The 25,506-nt window shown below is 42.8% G+C and overlaps 1 protein-coding gene across 6 annotated transcripts in view; it reads right to left on the reverse strand.

The window, feature by feature from the left end:
• Positions 1–25,506, reverse strand: part of ARHGAP44 (Rho GTPase activating protein 44) — a 206,590-nt gene that overhangs the window by 75,803 nt on the left and 105,281 nt on the right. For all 6 annotated transcript variants that reach the window (XM_032280236.1, XM_032280234.1, XM_032280231.1 and 3 more), the window contains exons 2-4: positions 18,157–18,196; positions 17,655–17,759; positions 5,830–5,906 (exon numbers count right to left, since the gene is read on the reverse strand). Coding sequence is in view for 5 of the 6 variants with exons in the window: in XM_032280234.1 (XP_032136125.1) it covers positions 5,830–5,906; positions 17,655–17,759; positions 18,157–18,196 (222 nt within the window). In the remaining variant the exon portion in view is untranslated. The remainder of the gene's footprint in view (positions 1–5,829; positions 5,907–17,654; positions 17,760–18,156; positions 18,197–25,506) is intronic.

A 25,506-nucleotide genomic window follows, 5' to 3' on the forward strand; every position in this document is an offset into this window, starting at 1 on the left:
TTGTTGCTCAGCCTGGAGCGCAGTGGCACAAGCTCAGCTCACTGCAACCTCCACCTCCCAGGATCAAGCTATTCTCCTGCCTCAGCCTCCCGAGTAGCTGGGATTACAGGAGGCCACCACCACACCTGGCTAATTTTTGCATTTTTAGTAGAGACGGGGTTTCGCCATGTTGGCTAGCCTGGTCTTGAACTCCTGACCTCAGGTGAGCCACCCACCTCAGCCTCCCAAAGTGCTGGGATTACAGGCATGAGCAAACCACACCCCGCCTGGCTGTTTTACTCTGTCATTATGTTTGGAGCTTATCCATGTTGGTACATGCAGAATTAGATCATTTTCCAATGGAGAATGCCATTGTATGAATGAATATACTACCATTATGTTAAGGTGTCCCATAAACAAGAGTTTTGGCTATTACATGCAGTGCTTCAGTAAATATGCTTGTGTAGTCTCTTTGCATGTGTGAAAATTTCACTAGCACAAATGGGAGTTCCCATTGCTCTATGCCCTTGCCAACCCTTGGTCCTGGTAGGTGTCCTAATTTCTGCCAAGCTGGTGAATACAAATTATTATCTCATTCTGGCTCTAATTTACATGCCTTGACTACTAGTGAGACTGAATATCCCTCTCCCATGAAGTGTGTGTTCATATTCCTTGGCTATTTTTGTATTAGGATCTGTTTACTTCAATTTATTTGTAGGAATTTCATATATATAGGTGTGTGAATGCAGATTTTAATTCTTTTTCCTATCTGCTGCAAACATCAGTGCCCAGATGTGTATTTATCTTTGTATCTTTTTAATGGTGTCTTTTATATGATTTTCTGATATTTATTCCATATTTCTAACACTACTTAATTTAAAAAATTTAAATATTAATGATATTAAAGAAAATGAGGATTTAGCGGTTTCCAGTTCCCCTCCATCCCTCTATTTATATTAATAGATGCTTATATTTAAATTACATGTTGACTCCATATTATTTGGAGTTAATCTGGGTAGTACACTATAATTATTGGTTTTCCCTGCACATATCCCTATGAATATACCACCATTATGTTAAGCTGTCCCATAAACAAGAGTTTTGGGCTATTACATAGAGTGCTTCAGTAAATATGCTTTTGCAGCCTCTTTTTGCATGTGTGAAAATTTGACTAGCACAAATGGGAGTTCCCATTGCTCTACGCCCTTGCCAACCCTTATTTGGAGTCATTATTTGTTCTCCCTGGACTTAATAATTGCCTTGTTTTGGCTTGCTTGTTTTCTGTGTACCCAGTTGAATTCAAAATATTCTGCCACTTCCCTAATTTGTCTCTTAAGATAGTAAACCAAAATTTGCTTAACTTACTTAAAAAAAAATTAAACCTCATCCTAAGCAGTGGTAAACATCAAATTTATGAGTTTTGTGTGCTAATTTTGTTTCTTCTGTTATACATGAAAATAAAAATATTACCAAAAAAATACTGAACCATATATTATGTAAATGAATTTCATCTTCTTGAACTAATCCCTCCTGGAGCTGTCTCAGTGCTGACTGAGTTTTCCTCTATCCCTAAGGCACAGCTGTCTTCCTGGAATCTTCCTTCACCATTCCCTGGGATTCTCTCCCTCTGTCTTGTGTTGGTCACTCTGTTATCTTATGTCTACCTCTCTTTTTGATCACTCCCTCACTAAGGACACATCTTGCTGTCTTGCTTTAGCTTGCTGAGAAAGAATAGGTGGGAAGTCAATTTCTGAGGCCACATATGTCACGGCATTCTCCTCTACCCCCTCATTGATTGAAACTTGGGCAGAATATTAAACTCCTATGCTGAGCATGGTTTCCTTCAGAATTTTGAAGGCATTGCTTAATCATCTTCTATCTTCCATCGCTGCTTTTGCTCAGTCTGGAAGCATTCATGTTTCTGATCCTTCGTATCAGAAATGTGACATGTTTTCTCTCTAGGAGGTTGTAGAATCTTTTGTCACCAGTATACATGACGGTGAGCTCTGTGGCACAGACTTACTTCTTCCCATTGTATTGGGAGCTCAATGAGCCTTTTCAGTGTAGAAACTCATGTCCTTAAGGTCTGGAAAATGTTGTTGGATTATTTATTATTATTATTTCTTCCTCTCCTTTTCTAAGAATTCCTGTTATGTGGGCATAAGACTTCCTAGATTTATCCTCTAATTTTATAAATTTTTCTACTGTCTGTGTCTTTGTCTTCTTGTTTATCTAGATGATTGCTTCACATTTATCTTCCAAACATTCTACTGAGAATTTCATATCTGCTATCATATTTTTTCATTTCTATGAGCTTCCTTTTGATCTCTGGCTATTTCTTTCCCATAAATATTTTGTATTAACATCCTGTTTTTCATTTCATGGACATATTATCTTCCCTTACCACTTGAAAACAAAAGTGATTGTTTTCCTACAAATTTTTTCCTCCCCTCAACAACTTCCGTTTCTTCTAAGCTGAATTTAACCACCTGATTGTTTTGGTCTCCAGGTTAGAGACTTTCCTCAGATGTCTGATGATCTTTGGTGCCTCTCTATGTTTAAAAGTGGAGATTAAAAAGCTCAGAGTATGTGAACTCTTGTGGAAAGATGTGGTTGGGTCACTTGCTGAGGCCCTGACCCCCTCCACCCCCCAACATCCTCAGATCTTTAGGCTCTTCCTTTTGGACGGATCTGATTCCCCAGAGAAACCTCTTCTAATTTTCTGCTTAGAGAGTAAAGGCCTGGGGGCTGCATGAGTCGAAGAAGAGGGCTGAGGAGTAACAGCATCCACATCTAGTACTAAAGCCTCTTCTTTACCGAATGGTACCCGTGCACTCCACTGCACCTGCAGTCCCTCATTCTAGAGAAGCTCTGTTCTATCCCCTCTAGAGAATTCCACTCAGCTGGGAGTGGGGGGATGACAGCCTCCTAGACATGTGGATGGAGCAGGGTTTAGTGATCCAAGAGGTAACTGAAAAGCTTTCAGCCACATTTAAGACTTTAATCACCCACTCCACCCCCAAAGACCCACTATTCCAGAGATCCCTGGTGCCAGTTCTTGAGCACCGTAAGTATTACATGATGTAATTTACATGGGATCTTTGCATATCTACTTCTGGCTCGGGAATCAGCTTTCTGGGACTTGCCAAGTTAGTTCTCAGTTATTCATATGCTTTGCAGCTCACAAAATTGTGTTGCTTTCGTCTTTCTGTTTCTTCCTGCTATTGTGGGTTTATGTCTTTTAAGAAAAAAAAAATCTCCATATTGTAGTTTTAGTGGATTTTTGGAAGGAGACAAAATCAGATGCATGTTCAATCTGTCATCTTTACTTCCAACCTTGCTGTGTCATTATATTATAGGCATGACTCGGAAATACCATACAACAGGATTTCATGTCTGTCCACCTGAAATTTTCTTTTTTCTTTTTTTGAGACAGAGTCTCGGTCTGTGTCCCAGGCTGGAGCACAGTGGTGCAATCTAGGCTTGCTGCAACCTCTGCCTCCCAGATTCAAATGATTATTCTGCCTCAGCCTCCCAAGTAGCTGGGATTACAGGCAAGCCACCAGGCCCGGCTGTATTTTTAGTAGAGGGGGGTTTCACCATGTTGGCCAGGCTGGTCTCAAACTCCTAACCTCAAGTGATCCGCCCACCCTGGACTCCCAAAGTGCTGGGATTACAGGTATGAGCAATGTCCCCAGCATGAAATTTTCTTTAAACAGCTGAGTTTATTCCATTGACATTTCTTATGATTGCAGAGATATGCAAGAATGGCTACCACCCTCATTTTCTGTTTTCCATTTATTATGGTTTTTTCTTTTGCTTACTTTTTTCTCTTCTGGTCCCTTTCATTATTTTCCTTTGCATCCTTTGTTAGTTTGAAAGTTATATATCCTATTTCTATTCTTTTTGTGGCTAGTCTTACTTTTCTAACATGCATATTTGACACTAATTTATTTTTATTTTTTGGACATAAAATTTAAATGTAATACCTTGATCCTCCTTTCAAACAATACAAGAGCTTGAAATACTGATTCTACCACCACAGAAACTTAAAGTCCTTCTCTTTTGTCTTGTCATTTCTCTAAAACATATTACCATTTTTTAAAATGCTACATAAGCATGCCTGTAATCCCAGCACTTTGGGAGGCTGAAGTGGGCAGATCACTTGAGGTCAGCAGTTCATGACCAGCCTGGCCAGCATGGTGAAACTTCATCTCTACCAAAAATACGAAAATTAGCCGGGTGTGGTGGTGTGCACCTATAATCCCAGCTACTCAGGAGGCTGAGGCAGGAGAATCACTTGAACCCAGGAGGCGGAGGTTGCAGTGAGCCGAGATCGTGCCACTGCACTCCAGTCTGGGCAACAGAACAAAACACTGTCCCAAAAAAAAAAAAAAAAAAAAAAAAAAAAAAAACTACATAAGCCAATGTTCTAACTGTGCTTTGATTTACTCATTCCTGCATTCTTCCAGGTACATGTACTACACATTTTAATAAAATTTATATGCTTTTCTCTTGTTAATCCACCTTTTGTCAGTCTAATTTTCAGAGCCCAACCAAAGAACCTAAGATGGTTAGAGAGAAAAAAAAAATTTTCCTCCCCTACAACACATTCTCCAACTTTTTTCCTACCTTGCTACTTGTACTTCTCATCTTTCTTCTGGATGTAATCTATTTCACGCAGCCTTAACTGGCCCTTTCAGTGAGAATATGCAGGTAGTATCTTCTTCAACTCTTTGCCTGAAAATATCCTTATTCCCTACTTTATCATACAATCCTAGGTTTCTTATATTTTCACTCAATACCTGAACATAGTACTCCATTATCTGCTGGTGTTCATTGTGACTGATGAAGAGTTCGCTATCCATTTCATTGCTATTTTATAGTAATTCTCTTTTTTCTCTCTGGTCAATTTGACATTTTTCTATTTTCTGTTGATAATCTGTGGTCTTACTATATGTCCAGGGATGAATTTCTTCTTGTTGATCTCAATCAAAACATTTTGTGCTCCTTAAATCTAAAGACATGGTTTTCTTCAAATCTGGAAAAGAAAAATTCAACCACAAAATTCCCCTTCTCCCGATTTCTTCCTCAGGAATTCCAATTAGATGGAATGTTACACTCTTGCATTCTATCACCCATATTTCTCAACTTAAGAATGCCTACATCCTTATCTCTGCATTTCATTCTCTTCATTCAGAGTGGCTACACTTGTTTTCGAGTTCAGCAATTCTTTGTGTATACTATTCAGTTTCTTTCGAATAAAGATCATTAAAAATTATTAGCATAATTTCTTAAAGTTCTCTTTGGTTTTTCTGCAATCCTGCCTATTCTTTTTTAATAGCGTTTAATTCTCTTGTCAAGGATTCTTTTTTTGTTTTTTTAAATTTCCATTTAAACAATGATTTTATATTTTCTTCTATATAGTTCTATTATTTTTAGTTCTCAGGGTACCGACTCTCCTACTGATTGTGTCTGCGGATGCTCTCTTGTGACCATTCTATTTTTAGTTTGTTTTATTGTGAGCTCAACATCAGTAAGGGCTTCTTTTCTGAGAATCCCGTAAGTTCTGACATTTGAATTAAGACGTTTCATATTTGCTTCTGCCAGAGCCCTAAGGATTTCAATCGTCCTTCGCCAGTTTCATGTTTATCTCTCTACTTGGATCTTGCCTCACTGCACAGATATGACTTTAGAGCCAAGAGTTCTGATTTCCCATTGGCAATATCTTCCTCTTTTCCACCAAAGTCCCCAGAGAGAATTCAGGTGTTTTCCTGAGAGTCTAGTCCCCTTTTCATGGATGGGGACTTACCTAGATTTGGCACCAACCCACGCAAAGTGTCACCTTACCCAAGAAGTGTGTCATCTCCCAGGATAGCTGAGCCCTCCATCAGACACTGAGCCAGTGTTGTCAAAGGCAACTTTTTCTGAAAAGAAAGCAAATGGTGTAATGAAGCTACTTTCCATAGTCACCTGTTGGCTCTAAAATAGCAAAAGGTCAAATACTTGCCTACGTTACTATATCAGTATGAAACAAGCTGACTTTAAAATAGCTTTAAACCTAGAAATTCATAGTGTACAATGATGGGTTAGACTTAGAGATGTCAAAATTCAGAAAACGAGAACTGAATTACAATTGCCACTTTGGGAAATCAGCCTAAGGCTTACATGCTGCATTTTAAAATGAGGTAGGATGGCAAGAAGGAAAAATGAGAAAAACTTAAAATTATGTTAACAAAGATTTGAGCAATGCCCTAATTTCCAAAAATCAATACGTCTCTTAAGGAGTGTATTAGCTTTATTTTAAAAATGAGGCAGTAGCCAGGTGCGGTGGCTCATGCCTGTAATCCCAGCACCTGGGGAGGCTGAGGTAGGTGGATCACCTGAGGTCAGGAGTTTGAGATCAGCCTGGCCAACATAGCAAAACCCCGTCTTTGCCAATAATGCAAAAATTAGCTGGGTATGGTGGTACACGCCTGTAATCCCAGCTACTCAGGAGGCTGAGGCAGCAGAATGGCTTGAACCCAGGAGGTGGAGGTTGTAGTGAGCCAAGATTGCACCATTGCACTCCAGCCTGGGCAACACGAGTGAAACTCCATCTCTAAAAAAAAAAAGACATAGCTATGGTCAAGAAAGAGAGAGAAAAGTGTTCACATGCAATTACAACCCAGAAAGAGTAAGCACCAAAATAAAGACATACTCCAAACTGATAGATGGCCAAAGAGCACATGAGAAGATGATTAACCAACTTCATTAGTCATTAGGGAAACCCCAATCAAGGCCACAGTGAAATATCACTTTACACTCACTAAGATGGCTATAATAATATTAATACTTGACAAAACAAAAAAAAAAATATATAAGGATTGGTGAGCATGAACCTTCACGCATTCCTAGTGGAAGTTTAAACTGGTACAGCACTGTGAAAGTGTATTAGTATCTCAGTAAGTTAAGCAGAATTATCGCACAGCACAGCAATTGCACACCGGGATATATATCCAAAGTAGCCAAAAACAGATGTTCAAAAAAGAGGTACACAAATGTGAAGGGCAACACTATTAACAATGGTCAAAAGGTTGTAACAACTCAAATGTCCACCAGTGAATAAATGGATAAACAAAATGTGGTATATCCATACAATGGAACATTATGTAGCCATGAAAAAAGGAATGTTCCATGCTACAGCATGGATGAATCTTGAAGACATCATGCTAAGTGAAATAACCAAGACACAAAAGGACACACATTGTATAACTCTATTTAACGAAATATCCAGAATAAGCAAATCCATAGAGACAGAAAGTAGATTAGTGGTTGTCACAGAGCTGCAGGGGTGAGTAGAATCGGAAGGACTGCTTAATGACTATGGGGTTTCCTTTGGGGATGATGAAAATGTTCTGGAACTAGATAGTGGTGGTAAACAGACTAACTGTTAAAACCACTGCACACTCTTAAACGCTATATTTTATGTAATAGAGAGGGAGAGACAAGCTGTGATAGGAGTTTAGCATGACCCGTTCCCCATGCTAAGTATCAAAGAGCTCTTTCCTTGCTGAGCTAAGACCAGCCCAGCACACACAGACAGACGGACCAAAACCAACATAAGAACCAATGGCACCTTCTCAGGTCTTCTAGTCTAAGTGGCTACAAAGGTAGTTCTTCAAATAGAAAGTGATTGAACTACACCCAGTCCAGAGCCTCCTGGTGTTATTACATAGAGAGTTTCCACTCTAATTCATTTACTAATCCAGTATTTATGATGGGTAGGTACCACACCAGTGATAGACAAAACTAAACACTGCTCTCATGGAACTTTTTTCCTCTTTTCTTTTCTTTTTCTTTTTTTTAATATAAGGTCTTGCTCTATCACCTAGGCTGTAGTACAGTGTTGCAATCATAGTTCACTGAAGCCTCGAGCTCCTGGGCTCACTCGATCCTCCTGCCTCAGCTTCCTGAGCAGCTAGAAATACAGGCATACACTCCCACGCCTGGCTCATTTTATTTCCAATTTTTTTGTAGAGACAGTGTCTCACTATGCTTCCCAGGCTGGTCTTGAACTTCTGAGCTCAAGCAATCCTCCTGCTTTGGCCTCCCCAGGTGCTGGGATTGCAGGTGTGGGCCACCACGACTCAGCCACAGAACTTACTTCTAATGGTGAAGACAAATAATAAACAGCATCATACCTTGTCCTAAGTCTCTTTTCATCTGGCTGTTCATTTATATCCTTTATAATATCCTAACTGATAAATACAACTAAAGTGTTTCCCTGAGTTCTTCAAGCCATTTTAGCAAATTATCAAACATGAAGAGGGGGTTGTGTGACCCCTAGTTTATAGCTGGTTGATCAGAAATACCAGAAGGCTGGATTTGCAATTGACATCTTAAGTAGGGGCAGTGTGGTAGGACTGAGCCCTTAACCTGTGGGAGCTGACACTAACTCCAGGTACCCAGTGTCAGAATAAATGGTAAGACACCCAGCTGGTGTTCAGAGAGTTGGAGAATTGCTTGGTGTGTGCAAAAAATCCCTCCACACATGTTGTCACAGAAGTCATGTAAGCTAGAGAAACAGAGTATGGTTTTCAAAGAAGCAGGCATAATGCTCCAATTGCAGCCTCACAGAGAAGGCGCAGCTCAGCCAGGGGTGATTTTTGTCCTCCTGGGATCATTTGGCAACATCTGGAGACATTTCTGGTTGGCACAGTATGGGAGGTGCTCCTGGCATCTGATGGGTAAACGCCAGAGATATTGCTAAACATCCTGCAGTGCACAGAACAGTCTCCCCCAACAAAGAATTACTAGGCTCAAAATGTCAATAGTGCCGTGGTTGAGAAACCTGGCTTAATTTGCAAGTGTCTAAAATATGCCAGGGACAAGTCAGTGAAGATGCTTCATCTCGAACGTCAGATGGTACAATCATAGCACTTATGAGCTCACATAAAAAGACCATATTGGTTTGTGATAAACATTCGCAGTCCCATGACCTGTCATCAGGGCAAGATTTCAGTGTTTCTGAATCTTTTTGAAATTTGACAAAGAAGAGAGGATTTGCCTCTAGTAAAGGGGACTTGTGATAGTCCAGGGGTTGACATCCTTTAAAGAAATAACATCTACCAGTAGGTGAGTAGAGTTTTTCAAAATATGGAAAAAAGACTAGTCAGGTGATCCTGTCAGTGAGTTGAGCAGAAAACTGTGTCACTATGTCCATGGGTGATCAAATGAATGACGGTCAAGATCAACAGGACAAGACCGGCCACTGGAGGAACATGAGGCTGATGGGACTTTTGGAGGGAGGATGGAGAGGGGACACCCAAGCAACTGTTCTGCAAAATGCAGAATGGAAAACACAGTTTGGAATTACAGTGCTGGAGGCACCAGGCTCTGAGCCAGGGAAGCCGCAACATTTTCTCACCATTTTGAGTCATTTAACACGTGCACGAATGATTTGAGTTGTCCTCTCAGGTAGCAGTGAGGACAAAATTAAGTGAATTCCTAAGGGATATGCCTTTTAGTCTTAACAAGGAGAATAACCTTTTCCTCTTGCCCTTTCTCATTCTCTATCATATCTGTTATATTAAAAGAATGAATTGATTTTTGAGTGGGATATACATGCATATGGCATAAAACTAAAAGATGCTAGAGGATTTATAGCCAAAAGTCTCCCTCCTCCACCACCTCATTCCCCTTACCAGAGACCACAACAGTGACCAGATTTTGTGTATCTTTTCATAAATACTCTAAGCAGATTCAATTATACATACGTGTGTGTGTGTCTATTTTTAGTATTTCTCCCCACCTGTTAGCATACTAAATATACACACACTCTGTGCCTTGCTTTCCTTTTCACAGAGCTAGATACCTTTCATGTCATTTCCTACCATTACATATGGAACTGTCTTTTTCGTTTATTTTAATGGCTACAGACATCAATGAATGAAGATGACAAAATGTATTTACTCAAGTACCCTACCAACGGTGTGACTGTCACTCTAGGAGAGATGACAAGGTGAATTTGAGAGCTTGGATTCTAAGGTAGGGGTAAAAGTTAGTGAAAATCAACATGAGTTTTTATTTGTGTAGATAGCTTACGAATCAATTACAAGGAAGTCACCAAATGACAAGAGAAAGGAAGAAATGCATTAAGGTGGTATACTTTCATATCAAAAGGGGTAATTCAACCCCATAATTAAAGACAGTACATAAGAAGAAGAAGTTAAGGGGAGTATAACGCACAACAGACTACAAATGATTTCTATGTCTAAAAAGATTGCGTAAGGTGAAAGGACATTATCAGCTCAAGAGATGCCAGGCATTGCAGCAATCTGGTACAACCTAATGATTGCCTCTAACTGAGATATTGTTTGCTCTCTCCCTCACACTTACCAGAGTACACCCCCGTTACCCCCATTTCAAGTAGAATAATATCCAGTCTTATACAAAGGCACAAGAAAGCTACAATGGACTCTGGGGACTCAGGGAAAATGGTGGACGGAGGGTGAGGAATAAAAGATTACACATTGGGTACAGTGTACACTATTCAGGTGACAGGTACACCAAAATATCGGAAATCACCACTAAAGAATTTATTCACGTAACCAAACACCACCTGCTCCCCCAAAACCTGTTGAAACAAATAAATCAATTTTTTTAAAAAAGGATATTCCATCTCAGAAGAATTAAATTGCTCAAAGATCTAGAAAACCTCCGGAAATTTTTCCCTCCGGTACCAAGGATCCACACTGACAAAGCCAGTCCCGATCCCTGGCAAATATCAGTGCCCAGGTAAAAAGATCTTAGCAAACTTCACGCTGGCCAGTGATTTTCAGAGCCAAAGAGAAGCTATTAAAATAATGTTTTTCCCTGGCTCTGGAGTTCAGATAGACTCTAAAGAATTAAGGGAAGGAGGCCAGGTGCGGTGGCTCACACCTGTAATCCCAGCACTTTGGGAGGCCAAGGCGGGTGGATCACAAGGTCAAGAGATCGGGACCATCCTGGCCAACATGGTGAAACCCTATCTCTACTAAAAATACAAAAAATTAGCCGGGCATGGTGGCACATGCCCGTAATCCCAGCTACTTGGGAGGCTGAGACAGGAGAATCACTTGAACCCAGGTGGCAGAGGTTGCGGTGAGCCAAGAATGTGCCATTGCACTCTAGCCTGGGCAACAAGAGGGAAACTCCATCTCAAAAAAAAAAGGAATTAAGGGAAGGAAAGACAGGCTGTCCCAGGGTTTCGATACAGTCAATCTGACATGTCTGAGGTGACTGTTCTCTCTAAAATTATCTTGGGCATAAGCAACAGAGTTTGTAAGGTGACCCAGGCGATAAATTTCATTCTAATATCGACCCATTCCTACACACACACACTGACTCACTCTCTCTCTCTTTCTCTCTCTCTCCCCCACCCCTTTCTCTCTCTCACATATTCCCTATATTTGAAAATCGTTGTCTACTATCCTCTAATTCCAGGCCCAGGCAACCAGCTCTTCCGCGGTTCACCCCCAACAAGACACACAGCCCAGGGTTGATGACTGGGTCTCAACAGCTCTCAGCAGCCACTCCAGCCTAACAGTGTGCCACTGCCAACGGCACCGGGTTACACTTCTTTCATATTTACTTAAGTTAATGTTGTGCAAGGCAGGTACATGCCATACCTCAATGAGCCCTCAAACAACCCTGCTAGGTAGGGAGTTATTATGATTCTTACCATTTTCCAAATGAAGAAACTAAGGCTGAGGAGGTAATTAACTTGCCCAAGGTCAGGTTAAATTAGGAAGCAACAGAACTTAGAAATTAGGAAGCTTCACCCTTGGGTCGTCAGATTCCAGAGCTTAACCTCAGAAGTACCTGTTACAGAAGAAGGAGGACATGCTAGTCTGGCAAGTTCTGTGCCTAAAATATTCACAGACCATCCACTCATGACATGCATCTACTTGTATCATTGCCCTGTTGTGACAGGCTCTTTCTTAGGCACGGAGAACAGAGCTGATGGACACACAAGATCCCTGCTCCCATCGCAATGATGGAAATGAATGATCACAGTGATTTCAGATCCTAATATGTGCTATGAGGAAAATAAAACAGGGTGACGGGATTAGGATGAGGGAGGCAGCAGACACATTAGGTGGTCAAGAAAGCCTCCTGAAAAGGTGACATCTGAGCTGAGAACTGAACAAACTGCTGGCTTGAAATGCTGGGAAGAGCATTCCCTGCAGAGGGTAGAGGAAACACAATGGCCCAAGCCGGGTGTGAGCTGAGCATGGTCAGTACCAGGTCAGCACAGCTAGAAAACGATAATAGAGGGGAAGGAAGCCCAGAGCCAAGCTCAGAGATGCAGGTGGAAGACACATCATAGTGTCCAAGGGCCAAGGTAAGGAGTTCAGATTTTTTTTTTTTTTTTTGAAACAGAGTCTTACTCTGTTGCCCAGGCTGGTGGTTTGCAGTGGTAAAATCTTGGATCACTGCAGCCTCCACCTCCTGGGTTCAAGCAATTCTCCTGCCTTAGCTTCCGGGGTAGCTGGGACTACAGGCACGCGCCGCCAGGCCTGGATAATTTTTCTGTATTTTGGTAGAGATAGGGTTTCACCGTGTTGCCCAGGCTCGTCTTGAACTCCTGAACTCAGGCAATCCGCCAGCCTCGGCCTCCCCAAGTGCTAGGATTACAGCCGTGAGCCACCGCGCCCGGCCAGGAGTTCAGACTTTATTCTACAATGGGAATCCAGGAGCAGGATTAGGCAGGAGAGTGACGTTACTGGATTTCCAATTTAAACACTGGCTCCCAAGGTGGCAAAGAAGGGAATACGGAGGAGGAGGGGAGAGACTGGGGTGGAAGATGTGACAGGAGCCACTGTGTTCGGGAAGAGCTGACAGCTGCTTAGACTAGGGTGGTAAATGTTGAAGCCAAGTGGAAATTCTTTGGAGGAAGAGTCAGCAGGCCGTACTGACAGCCTGCACACAGCGGGTATCGAAAGGAAAGATTAAAGGATGGCGTCTGGAATTTCGATGAGCAAATGCATGGATTGAGAGTACCCTTTTCTACTGTTTTGCCTCTTTGCTGGGTCCTTCTCCTGGTAGAACGTGAAATGCTGCGGTTCCTGGGGTTCCTGATTCAAAGGTCATTTGTCTTCTCACCCTACATTTTCTCCTGAGGTGATCTCAGTGACTCCCAGGGATTCAACTGACACTCGGGGTAGAGACCATGAAACCCTCTCTCCTCTTCATATGTCCATATCCCTCCCGTTACCAAGCTCTGACACTGCACCTCCAGGATCTACCATGTAGGCTGATTTTTCTCCATCATCACTGTCTTCATTGCATCTCACTGATATTGTCCCCATCTCTGTGTAACTGGCCTCTCACTTCTACCACGGCCCTACCCATTAGTCCCTTATTCATACAGTTTTCAACAAATCTGGTCATGTCTCTCCCTGTTAAAATTCTGGCTTTCCTCTGCACTTAGGGATAAAGTCCAAACCCTCACCAAAGCCTACAAGGCATGATCCCATCCCCCTGCAGTCCCGCCTCAGGACACATCCTCTCCATTCTCTATAGTCTGGTCACTCTGGCCATCTTTATGTTTCTCAAAAATGCCAAACTTGGCCGGGCATGGTGGCTCATGCCTGTAATCCCAGCACTTTGGGAGGCCGAGGCGGGTGGATCACCTGAGGTCGGGAGTTTGAGATCAGCCTGGCCAATATGGTGAAATCCCGTCTGTACGAAAAATACAAAAATTAGCTGGGCGTGGTGACACATGCCTGTAATCCCAGCTATTTGGGAGGTTGAGGCAGGAGAATAGCTTGAACCCAGGAGACGGAGGTTGCAGTGAGCCAAGATTATGCCATTGCACTCCAGCCTGGGTAACAGAAGCAAAACTCCGTCTCAGAAAAATAAAACAAATGAAAAACAACAACAACAAAATGCCAAACTCCTCTTTCCTGTCTCTGGGAACCCAGCACACCTTGGCCTCTGACGGGAAGTATGTTTACCCCTTGTGGTACGGCTACTTTTTACCTGTCCTTAATGTCCACGTCCTCAAGGAAACCTCCCACTATTTAATTCCTAGCAAGCGCTTCTTCTCGGTGCTGAGACATGGTCTGAGCAGCCAATGCCATGCACGGTGACTGTGAAGCCTGCTTCCCGCAGGTGGCGAGCTTCTGGAGCACAGAAATCCTGCTCTGCTGGCTCAGCACTTGGCATACACACCGCCTTGCATGGCAGAGTTGGTGCTTTCTAAATATTTGCTGAATAAGGTAAGAGAAACACTTTCACACAGTAGCACTTTATTTTTTGGGCATGACTTCGTAACGAGAAATGCAAGGACTTCAAAAAACCAAACATCTTCATTCTATGAAAAGTCTCAAAAACCTAGTTATTATCCTGGACTAAAGATGGCAACATGGAAAGGTAATTCAAATTCTTTCTATTCTTCACCCCACAGAAGGAATCCAGTTTACTCAGTACCCATGAGACAATCATGTTCTCTCTGGTCATCGGGATAATGGCAACAAAATCCCATTTTTATGACTCCCGATATCTGGCTGGCAGCCACAGCTTTCAGGGAAAAACTTTTAAAAGTGGTATGACAAAAGTTTAGAAGTTGGAACACATGACTAAATGGCTACTGAGCTTGTTAAAAGCAACTTACATGTGCTCAAATAAAAAGCAGAATACTGCAAGGATCCCCATGAAGTCTCCCCTGATCCTGAGATTCTATGACCCACACGCCCCCTGTGATTGTCCATCTCTGGACCCTCTCTCAACATTCAACTTCCCTAGACAGTGTCGCTTCATTCACTCCCTCCCTCCCACCCCACCTTCCCTTTACCTAATCCCTTTCATTTCTTTTCTTTTCACCCATTTCTCCGATCTTGACATATCTCCCTACTTAATCATCGCAAAGAAGTGGATACACGTTTCAGTATTTGAGGTGATTTATAAGTATCACATTTCCTATTAAATCTCTTAATGTGTTTAGAGAAAAACTGAACAAAATTGAGTTTGGACTTTTTCTTCCCCCAGTTCTTTGATTGTATCATATTTTAAGTAGCTCTTTGACTTTCAGACCATTTATTCAGTCCTATGATGACAAGGAAAGACGAATCAGCACAAGAAATCATTGACAAAATCAAGCACTGGAAATCCATGCAGTGAAATCACTGACCTGTACATGACTGGGCACCCACTTCCACTGCAGACTTCTCCTAGTTCACATGTTGATCACCACATGCACGTGACTGCAGCCTTCAGAGCCTGATAATGCCGCTCTGGGTAAAGCTGTTTACTATTTCTAGAAATTGGCTAGCCTGGGAGGGGCAGTCTCTCCAGGGTCAGAGAAGACATTGCATGTCTGCTCTAGTAAGAGAAGCCAGATAGTGTATGTTGCAGCCGGTGAATTATGGCCAGTCATAGCAAACCCATTTTTCCTGGACACATATTCACCTTCTCAGCCTCCCCTGCAGCTAGAGAAACACAAATGAAATTAATTCATGGTCTTACCACTTCCCTGCTTCCTGCTTGTGACGTGGTTATGTGAAGATGTGATGTGTGGAGCTGCAGCAGCCACATTACAGTTACAAGTGGAGACCCAAGTGTCACATAGATGCTGACCCAAAGCTGCTGAATAAACCTTGGAACTGGCTACATTAGACATCTTGTTAAGTGAAGCAGTAAGTGCCTTTTGCTCAAGTCTCTATTAAGCAGTGTAGTTATTAACCATGTGTTTTATTTTCCGTATTCAGATGCTCTGACAATATCTTGAGCCCTTGCTGACCATAGAGGGACTGCCCCTCCCAGGCTAGCCAATTCCTAGAAAGAGTAAACAACTCACTCAAAACATGCTTTTTAAATTCAAACCAATCTAGAGCTCACACTTCAACAACCTCCTCTAAGGGGCTCTCATACCCCAGGCCCCCATCCATCTACCCTAATCACCTAACTGGGAGGTCAAGTACCAGACAACTAGAAATAGTCCTTAATAAATCAAACTAATCAGTCCTAAATCTTCTGCAGACACCACAACAAAGGCTCTGGCCCACAATCCCCTCCTCTACCTCCTGACCAACCCTAGAGTTTCCCCTGTGGCCTCCCTGGGTGATACAGCCTGTCCCCTTCTCTTGGGAAGGGTGAATAACTATCTCTCATTGGCAGTCATCTCTCGATCTGCTGGCTTTGCCATAGCTCAGATCTTCCATCAATACCGTGTACTTCAGATCACTCAGGGACCCAAATGTCTCCTTACTGATATAGTATGTAAGACTCTCAATCCAGTGAAAACTACACCAATCCAGGTAACTTCATCTCATCTGAGAAAAATAATGTTAGTACTAATCCACCTACCAACACCAAAGGCTGCATTCAAGCCTCTGGTGGTAGCATTCAGACGATACTCTCGATACCAAAACACACTGTACTTTGGACCAGTTATTTTGAAGATAGTGCTTCTTGGAGCAAAAGAAAGGAGATGGATCAAAGGCAGACTTGGCTCCAGCACCCCCATCCAGAACTGTTCCTGGCGCCCCCATGCGATGTGGGTTTGATAAAAGGGTTTCATGCCCAAAGTCGTTTTGCAAACTCTCCCTTCAGATGGTTCAGGTTCCCCTTGCTGAATTCCTGATACATGCAGAATTATTTCTATAGATATTTTTCAGAGCTGTGAAGTTTTATTTATACACATACAAATGATTACTGCTGGGAATATTAAGAAATAAGAAACCAGGGCTTGGGAAAAAAAAAAAAGAAAGAAAGAAAGAAAGAAAGAAAAGAAATGACTGGTAGGGCAAGCAGAGCGGGTTTTTGCACTGCAGCAGGACATGGGAAGAAGTATTGTGGCCCATCACGTCACAGTTAACAGAAATGAGACGAACAGAAGCTAAGGGGCATCAGGGACACCAGGGGGAAATGGAAGTTGGCAATAATTGCACGTCAAAGAAAAAAGTCTAAAAGATCACAATCATGTAGATTATCAACTCAAGGAAGGAGGAGAAAAACCTAAATTGCGTATCCCTTGTCATAAAGCCATAAAGGGAATGTCTAAGAATATCTTTTAATCTTTGGTGGAGTGGAGAGGGATGGGGTCAAAAGGAAGATAAACCTGCAGAGACTGTTCATATGGGGGGGGTGTTTGAAGGGAATTGCGTTATACAATGGCTGTTACTTCTAATGTAGGTTATAGACATGGGCATTCGAGTTGCTTTATTTAGCAGGCTCTCTTTCTTGTGTCTCATTATAGCGAAAACAATTTTCAAGGGCCTTTAGAGGTCACTTGCAACCTCTAAAACCACAATGTAATTTTTTTCCATGAGATCTTAACATACTGTTAAGGCGAATGCAATCAATCAATGAGCTGAATCAGGGGTCAGAAAATCCATCAAGGATAAAGCTTCCCTAGAGGTGAGATCCCAAGCTCATCTCTGCCATCTTCCCAGTTGGTCCAGTCTGGGGAGGACAGGGAGGGGACCTCACTTTGCCTGGGGAGGGCAGGGGATGTTTCAGGCTGAGCTAAGGAGCAGGAACAGTAAGGAGGGTTGTCACTCCACAGAATCAGGGAGCTAGGGCTGCTGAGTCAATTCTCAGGCACGTAAGCAGCTACATAAACAGCTACGACCAGGAGGGTCACACAAGTAGGATCCTTGTCCTCAGCAGGCAAGATGTAAGCTCCCTGGGGACAGGAGGGCACTTACAGAGCGCTTGTCAGCCTCTGCCCCTTGCTGGCCCTGCAGACATGCGGTGAGCTTCTTGTGCGTGCTGTGCGACACCTGTTTCACCAGCTCCAGACGCTTCTCCACCTGCAGAGAGAAGAGCAGGGGGTGTCACTGGGAGAAGGCAAGGTCAGGGGAAGAGGGGTTGTAGGTGTGGACAATCACAACTCATGTTTCCACGGAGACAAGGACTCCTGGAGAGACAACTTTCAATGCCGGAGAACTGGAGGGGCAGGAATCACAGACTCCAGGATCCTTGGGCTAACTGTGTGGTGAAATGACTTTAAACCGCTCCTGAAAGAGCTTAACCTAAACCAGTATTCAACATGCCAAGTACTGTCGTAAAAGACAAACAAACAAACAACTTCTCTCCAAACAGTTTGTAAGGAGCAGCTGGAGCAGTTTTAACTGCATCGGGGATGCTTTAGTTTTAAACAGAAAAGTATCTCTGGGGGCTGGGAGCCAGCATCAGTGACCGCCTTACCTGAAGAAGGTCTTCACTCAAAACTTCTGTCTTTTCGGCCCTAAAAAGAACATTAAGAAACATATCAGTAAGAAAATGAAGAACAGAGCCTCATAATTACTTCCCAGTCTCTTCACTTAAGCCAATACCAGAAAAACTGAGACATTAGTAGAAGAAACATCTAAGAAGAGAATAGATAAAACTAGAATTTACTAGGAAACGTAAAAAACCAACACACCAGCAAACACAGCAAAGCAGAAGACTTTTCTGCTATAGATTGGAACCTGGATTCATGACAATAAATGTCTGCCTTTGTTTCCAGACGTATACATATATATATATATATTTAAGTATCAGAATTAAGGTTTCCACACCCATAACCCTTGGCCTACCCCAAAGAAGCTAATGTAGCAGAAATCTGAGAAAGGATCAATTAACAACAAACTCAGGGACCGTATTGAATCCCGGCAACTAACACAAATGCCACCACCAAGGTCTGGCAACCAAGCATTAGGTCCACCGGAAAGTGGAGTGCTTGAACCTGAAATTTCTACATTTAGAGAAAGACCCTGGATGTGTGGGTGACACCCCCGACAGGCACCGAGGAAGGAGAACTGTGCAGACCCCAGGCACAATTAGTGCCTAAAGTATAACTCACTGCTTACTTATATCTAGCTTATATATACATAATCATACTTAGTCCCACATAATCTTTCTATATAATCATATAACTTACTGCTTACTATATTTAGCTTATATATATAATCATGCTTAATTCCATATAATCTTTCTATATAATCATATATGTATTATAGTCAGAGCTGTACTGACACATTTAGTGCTAATTTATAGAATCCTTCTATATAACCATATAGTAGTTTATAGCAGGAGGAATGCCTAGAGCAGTCACAGAACAGAAGCAGTACATGGGAAAACAGCCAGACCAGGACAAGAACCAAAGACCCAGGTGGCGGCGTCCCTGCCTGAAAGGGCAAACGCTGTATGGCAGGCTTGGAGCAAGAGCTTCTCCTCCTGATAAAGGAGTTGTAGTACCTTTCATCCAGTTCCTGTGGAAAGCAGGCCTCAGGCCTGAGATCCCACAAATAACCGAGGGAGAAGAACCCCTCTGGTGTGACCAGTCACAGTGGCTGTACACCCTATCAGTCTTTTCTCGCTTCTGTGCTAGCTCAAATCATCCTCCCATAAATATCTTAAGAGAAGAGCACAAGTCTGTCAGCTCCCACTGCCCTGGCTTACAATATCTTTCCATTAGAAACCCTTTGAAGTCTCCAGCCCCCAGACAGAAAATGTTGTGCACGACACCTGTTGCACACAGCCTACCTCCTTGTCTTGGTGACCTAATGCGGTTGGACCCCTTTTCTGCACACGACCCTCTACTACTGCTTATGGCATGGCCCCCTCCTGTGCATGGCCCACCTCTCTGCCCAGGTAATGGGATGGCCCCCTCGCTGTGACTCACATGATTATGTATGCCCTATCACTAAGCTTATAGATGATGACCTCACTTACGACCCTTCCCCCTGCTTGTACCTAATAAATACAGATGCTTCTGGGGGTTTGGGGCCAAACCTGTCTCTGCTCACAGGTGGTGTGGCCCCCCAAGTCCAGCTGCTCTTCTCCAGTTCTTCAGTGTCCTGTCTCTTTACTTCTCAGATCCTGCACCTCAGCATAGCATAAGGCACACCCCATGACCCTGTGGGGCCAAGAGCCCTACATGGATGCTAGTGGAATTGGACCCAGCTAACCCGTTAGCACTTCCTGCCTCAGGTCAGAGGAGGGTGCCAATTCTCTCAGGAACGAAGCATTCTAATTTAATGCTATCTCTCTCTCTCTCTCTCTTTCTCACTTTCACCTTCTCTGACACACGCGCACACACACAAAGACTCTCTCTCTCTCACATACACACAAACACAGCAAATTCACATGAAAACAAACCATCAAGATTTAAAAGTACAAAGAAAGAAACAACATATGAGAAGCATAAAGAACTTCAGCTACTGAAATTATCAAAGACTGTAATACACGTATAAAATATCTAAGAACAAATGATATATTTAAAAAATAAGCAGTAGAACTTCTGCTTCCAGGAAGAGGGAGTGAATATATTTTAGCAATTTTTCTACTGGCTGGGAACCTTCAGAATAACATGGCAAAGAAATAACATGGTAAAGGTGTTGTCCTTCACATTTTTCAGACTTGGAGCATAAAAAACTAGCACCTAAAACATCAACAGGCTCAAGTATAACAAACCCCGACAAAATCCTGGTCTCTGTAGACAAATAACCAAGGAGCAGCCTAGCAAGACAGACACTTTTTAGAAAACCGCTCACTGCAGCCAACACCACAGAAAAGAACTGTTGTCCTACTCCACCTATGCCAGCCAAAGCTGAGTAGGGAGCCCTGACTTCTACCCCTACCAGGGAGGAACATGCACTCAAGCCCGTGCCCCTCATCAGTGTGGGTGCACCTGAGAACACTGAGAAACAAAAGGAGAACATCCATCTAGGGAGTAGGAGCGTCTATCACTGCTAGGCAACTGACAAAGCCCATCTTCCTCTGCTGCAGGACCAGTGGAAATCGCATGGCCACCTGGACGCCTAGGCCCACATGCTGATAATGAAGCATCTCTTCACCTTCCCATTGGGATGGTGTCACAAGAGTCCCAGTGGACAGACAGGACTCTTGCCAATGCCCAGCAATAACGAGGCCACTCCCTTCTGCAGTGTTAGTGAAAGCCAAGTAGGGAACAACAATGAGATACTCATAACCCCCCACCAGCCAGTGAGGTGGCAGTGGAAGCCCACAGGAGAACCAGAGCTCCCACACCCACCCAGTACTAACAAGGAGCACCTTCATCTTTGAAGGGTCAATGAAGGCCAGCCAAGTGGGTAATCCGGACTTCTAATCCAATTCATCACAACAAAACAGCACTGATCTTCCCTATTAGAGTAGCATCAGAGAAAGCCAGCTACAAGACAAAGTTTAAATGAGATCCAGAGTCTCATATTAAAATAGCTATAATATCTAGATTTCAATTCCTCATCACACCAAGAACCAGAAAAAACTCAAACTAAAAGAAAAAAGACAACAGATGCCAATTAAAGTATTCACTATAAAAATGCTTCAGTGTGTAGTAGTAAACATGCTTGAAACAAATAAAATGGAAAGTCTCAGAACGGAAATAGAATATGTAAAGAAGAAACAAATACAAATTTTAGAGCTGAGGCCAGGCACAGTAGCTAGTGCCTGTAATCCCAGCACTCTGGGAGGCGGAAGCAGAAGGATCACAAGGTCAAGAGATCAAAACCATCCTGGCCAATATGGTGAAACCCTATCTCCACTAAAAATACAAAAATCAGCAATTATCTGGGCATGGTGGCGTGCACCTGTCATCCCAGCTACTTGGGAGTCTGAGGCAGAAGATTTGTTTGAACTCGGGAGGCAGAGGTTGCAGTGAGCCAAGATTAAGCCACGGCACTCCGGCCTGGCAACAGAGCCAGATTCCGTCTCAAAAAAAAAAATTTAGAGCTGCAAAATATAGCAATCTTAATAAAAAAATAAATAAATAAAACTCAGTTGATGGATTCAACAACAGAATAAAGGGGGTGGATGAAAGAATCAGTGAAATGGAAAAAGCATAATAGAAATTTTCCAATCTGAACTACAGGGCAAAAATCAACCCAACAAATTCAACAAACAAAAAAAGCCTCAGGGACCTGCGGGGCTATAACAAAAGATCCAATGTTTCATGTCATCAGAGTCCCAGAAGAAGAGGGGAAAAACTGGTAGCTATATTAGACTAGGCTGGCCAAGAAAAAAAAAGTTAAAAAAAGATAGGCTAAAAATACTCAGAGAAATAATGGCTAAAACTGTCCCAAATGTGGCAGTAGACACAAACCTACATATTTAAAAAGATGAACAAACCCCACAAAGGATAAACATAAAGAAATCCTCACCAAGACACATCATGGTCAAAGTTCTAAAAACTAAAGACAAATCTTGAAATCAAGGTGAAAGAAATGATACCTTAACGATGGGGGAAAAGCAATTAGAATGACAGCAGATTTCTCACGAAGAATGGAGACTCAAAGGAAGTGGCACATCATTTTTTCAGGGCTGAAAGAAAGAAACTGTCAACCTAGAACCCTTTACCTAATGAATCTATTCTTCAGGAATAAAGGGGAAATCAAGACAATCTCAGGTATACAAAAATTAACAGAATTTGTCATCAGCAGGCCTTGTATTGCTAAAGAGAGTTATCTAAAAACCACCCAAAGGCTGGGCACGGTGGTTCACGCCTGCAACCCCAGCACTTTGGGAGACCGAGGTGGATGGATCATCTGAGGTCAGGAGTTCAAAACCAGCCTGCCCAAAATGGTGAAACCCCATCTCTACTAAAAATTCAAAAAATTAGCCAGGAGTGGTGGTATGTGCCTGTAATCCCAGCTACTCGGGAAGCTGAGCCAGGAGAATCACTTGAACCTGGGAGGCGGAGGCTGTAGTGAGCCAAGTTTGTGCCACTGCTCTCCAGCCTAGGCAACAAAGGTGAGACTCCATTTCAAAAAAAAATGATAAAAGAAGGAAACCTGAAATACCAGTGGGGGATAAAAAACATGACGAGCCAAGCTATGGGTAAATGTAAGTCTTCCTTATTTTAAGTTTTCTAAATTATGTATGATGGGGAAACAATACTTATAACATTGTCTAATGTGGTTCTAAATGTATGTAGAGGAAATATTTGATATACTTACAATGAAGGGAGAGTAAAGGGACATAAAGGGAGGAAAAATATCACTCAAACTGGTAAAATGATGACAGCAGCAGACAACGATAAACTATGTATACAGCATGTGACACCTAGAGCCACCTCAACAATACTGCTAAGGTTCTAATGTGTTCCCCAAAGTTCTTATGTTGAAAACTTAATCTCCAACGTGGCGGTACTGAAAGGTGGGGCCTCATGGGAGCAATATGGGTCATGAGAACACAACCCTCAATGAGTTAACGCTGTCATTGTGGGGGTGTGTTAATTATATCATGAGAGTGGGTTTCCTATAAAAGGGCAAGATAAGTTCCCGCTTGCTCTCTCCTGCCCATGTGATCACTTCTATCATGTTACAATGCAGCAAGAAGGACCTTGCCAGACGCTAGCTCCTCCATCTCAAACTTCCCAACCTCCAGAACTGTGGCCAATAAATTTGTGTTTATTATAAATTAGAGACCATGGTATTCAGTTATGGCAGCACAAAGAAAATTGGTACCACAGAGTGAGGTGTTGCTATAACAAATACCTGAAAATGTGGAAGCGGCTTTGGAACTGGAAAGTGGGCACAGGCTAGAAGAGTCTGGAAGAGCAGGCTAGAAAAAGCTGGCATTGCTGTGAACAAAGAGTTAAGAGAGATTCTGGTGAGGGCTCAGAAGAGAAGAGCTGTATGAAGTGTAAAACTTCTTAGAGATTACTTAGATATCAAAGATCAGAATGTAGGTAAAAATATGGACAGCAAAGACCACTCTGATGAGATCTTAGAAGAAAATGAAAAATCTCTTATTACAAACTGAAGTAAAGGCCATTCTTGTTATAAGGTTGTAGAGAACTTGACTGAACTATGTCCATGCCCAAGGGTTTTAATGAAGGCAGAACTTAATAGTGATAAACTGGCTGGGCACGGTGGCTCATGCCTGTAATCTCAGCATTTTGGGAGGCCAAGGTGGGAGGATCACGAGGCCAGGAGTTTGAGACCAGGCTGGCCAACATAGTGAAACCCCATCTCTACTGAAAACACAAAAATTAGCCGGACATGGTGGCATGAGCCTGTAGTCCCAGCTACTGGGAGGCTGGAGAATCATTTGAACCCAGGAGGTGGAGGTTTTGGAGAGCCAAGATGGTGCCACTGCACTCCAGCCTGGGCAACACAATGAGACTCTGTACCCTCCCCCAAAAAGAAAGAAAAAAAAAAAGAGGGATGAACTAGGATATCTGGTGGAAGAAATTTCTAAGCAAAATATTGGAAAAGCTGCATGGCTTCCTTTAGCTGCATACAGTAAGATGCAAGAGGAGAAAAAAATACTTAAAGGTAGAATTTATGATTAAAAGAGAAGAATATAACCATTTGGAAAATTCACAGCCTGGCCATGTAAAACACAAAAACGTGTACAAGGGTATGGCCAAGTGTCCCCTCTGAGGAAGAGCTTAGCATGGGAAAATGGGTGCAGTTCATCAAGGCAATGAGAGAATGATCTCTAAGATATTTCAGAGATCTTTGAGGTTGCTCCTCCCATTACAGGCTCAGAGCTCTAGGAGGGCAGAATGGTTCATCAGACTGGCCCAAGATGCCTTCCAGGGGTTCACTGCCCAGGGACTCTGTTCCCTGCATTGCAGTACAGTGTTCCTTGGCTGCCCCAGCTATGACTCAAGTAACCCCAAGTGCAGTCTGGGCTGCTGCTCTCCCGAGGGCATAAGTGGTAAGCTTGGTGGGATCCATATGATGCCAACTTTCCTGGTGCACACAGTTCATAAGCTGTGGAATTATAAATTTTTGGAGCCAGGGGCACAATGCTACATCCACCTAGATTTCAAAGGATTTATCAGACAGCCTAGGGATCCAGGCAGAGACATGTCACAAGAGTGGAACCACCACAGAGAGACCCTACTACGGTGATGCCCAGAAGAACTGTGGGGTCAAAGCCACTGCAGAGAGTACCCATTAAGGCAATGCCTAGTGGAGCTGTGAGGACAGGGCTGCCCCCAAACCACAGAACTGTGGAGCTACTAGCACATAGCCCCAGCCTGGGAGAGCTGCCACACAGGCTGAGCCCAGCAAAACCATGAAAATAGGACTGCCCAAGGCCTTCTGAGTACCCCAGTGTGCTCAAAAGATTGGAGTAAAAAAAGATTCTCCAGATTTAAGATTTAACATTTTCCCTACTGAGTTTTGGACTTCATTGAAACCAGTTATCCCTTTCTTCTTGCCTAGTTCTCCCTTTTGAGATAGGAGAATCCCATGTCTTGCCCTCCACTGCATTTTAAAGTAGACAACTTGTTTTGATTTCACAAGCTCACAGCTAGAGGAAGTTTGCCTCAGGATGAATTGTGCCGTGAATCTCACCAATATCTGATCTAGATGAGATTCTGGACTTTTGAGTTGGTATGGTAATCAGTTAAGATTCTGGGGCTATTGGGATGGAGCAAATGTATTTTTCATGTGAGAAGGACATGAATTTTGGGGGCCAGAGGCAGAATGCTATCAGGTGAATGTGTCTCCTGAAGTTCCTGTGTTGGAAACTGGATCCCCAGTGCAGTGGTGTTAAGAAGTGGGATCTAATGGGAAGTGTTTAGATTAATGCTGTTAT

This window comes from Sapajus apella, unplaced genomic scaffold (genome assembly GCF_009761245.1).
Source record: "Sapajus apella isolate SASKATOON/1434 unplaced genomic scaffold, GSC_monkey_1.0 scaffold12, whole genome shotgun sequence".
NCBI classification, from domain to species: Eukaryota; Metazoa; Chordata; class Mammalia; order Primates; family Cebidae; genus Sapajus; species Sapajus apella.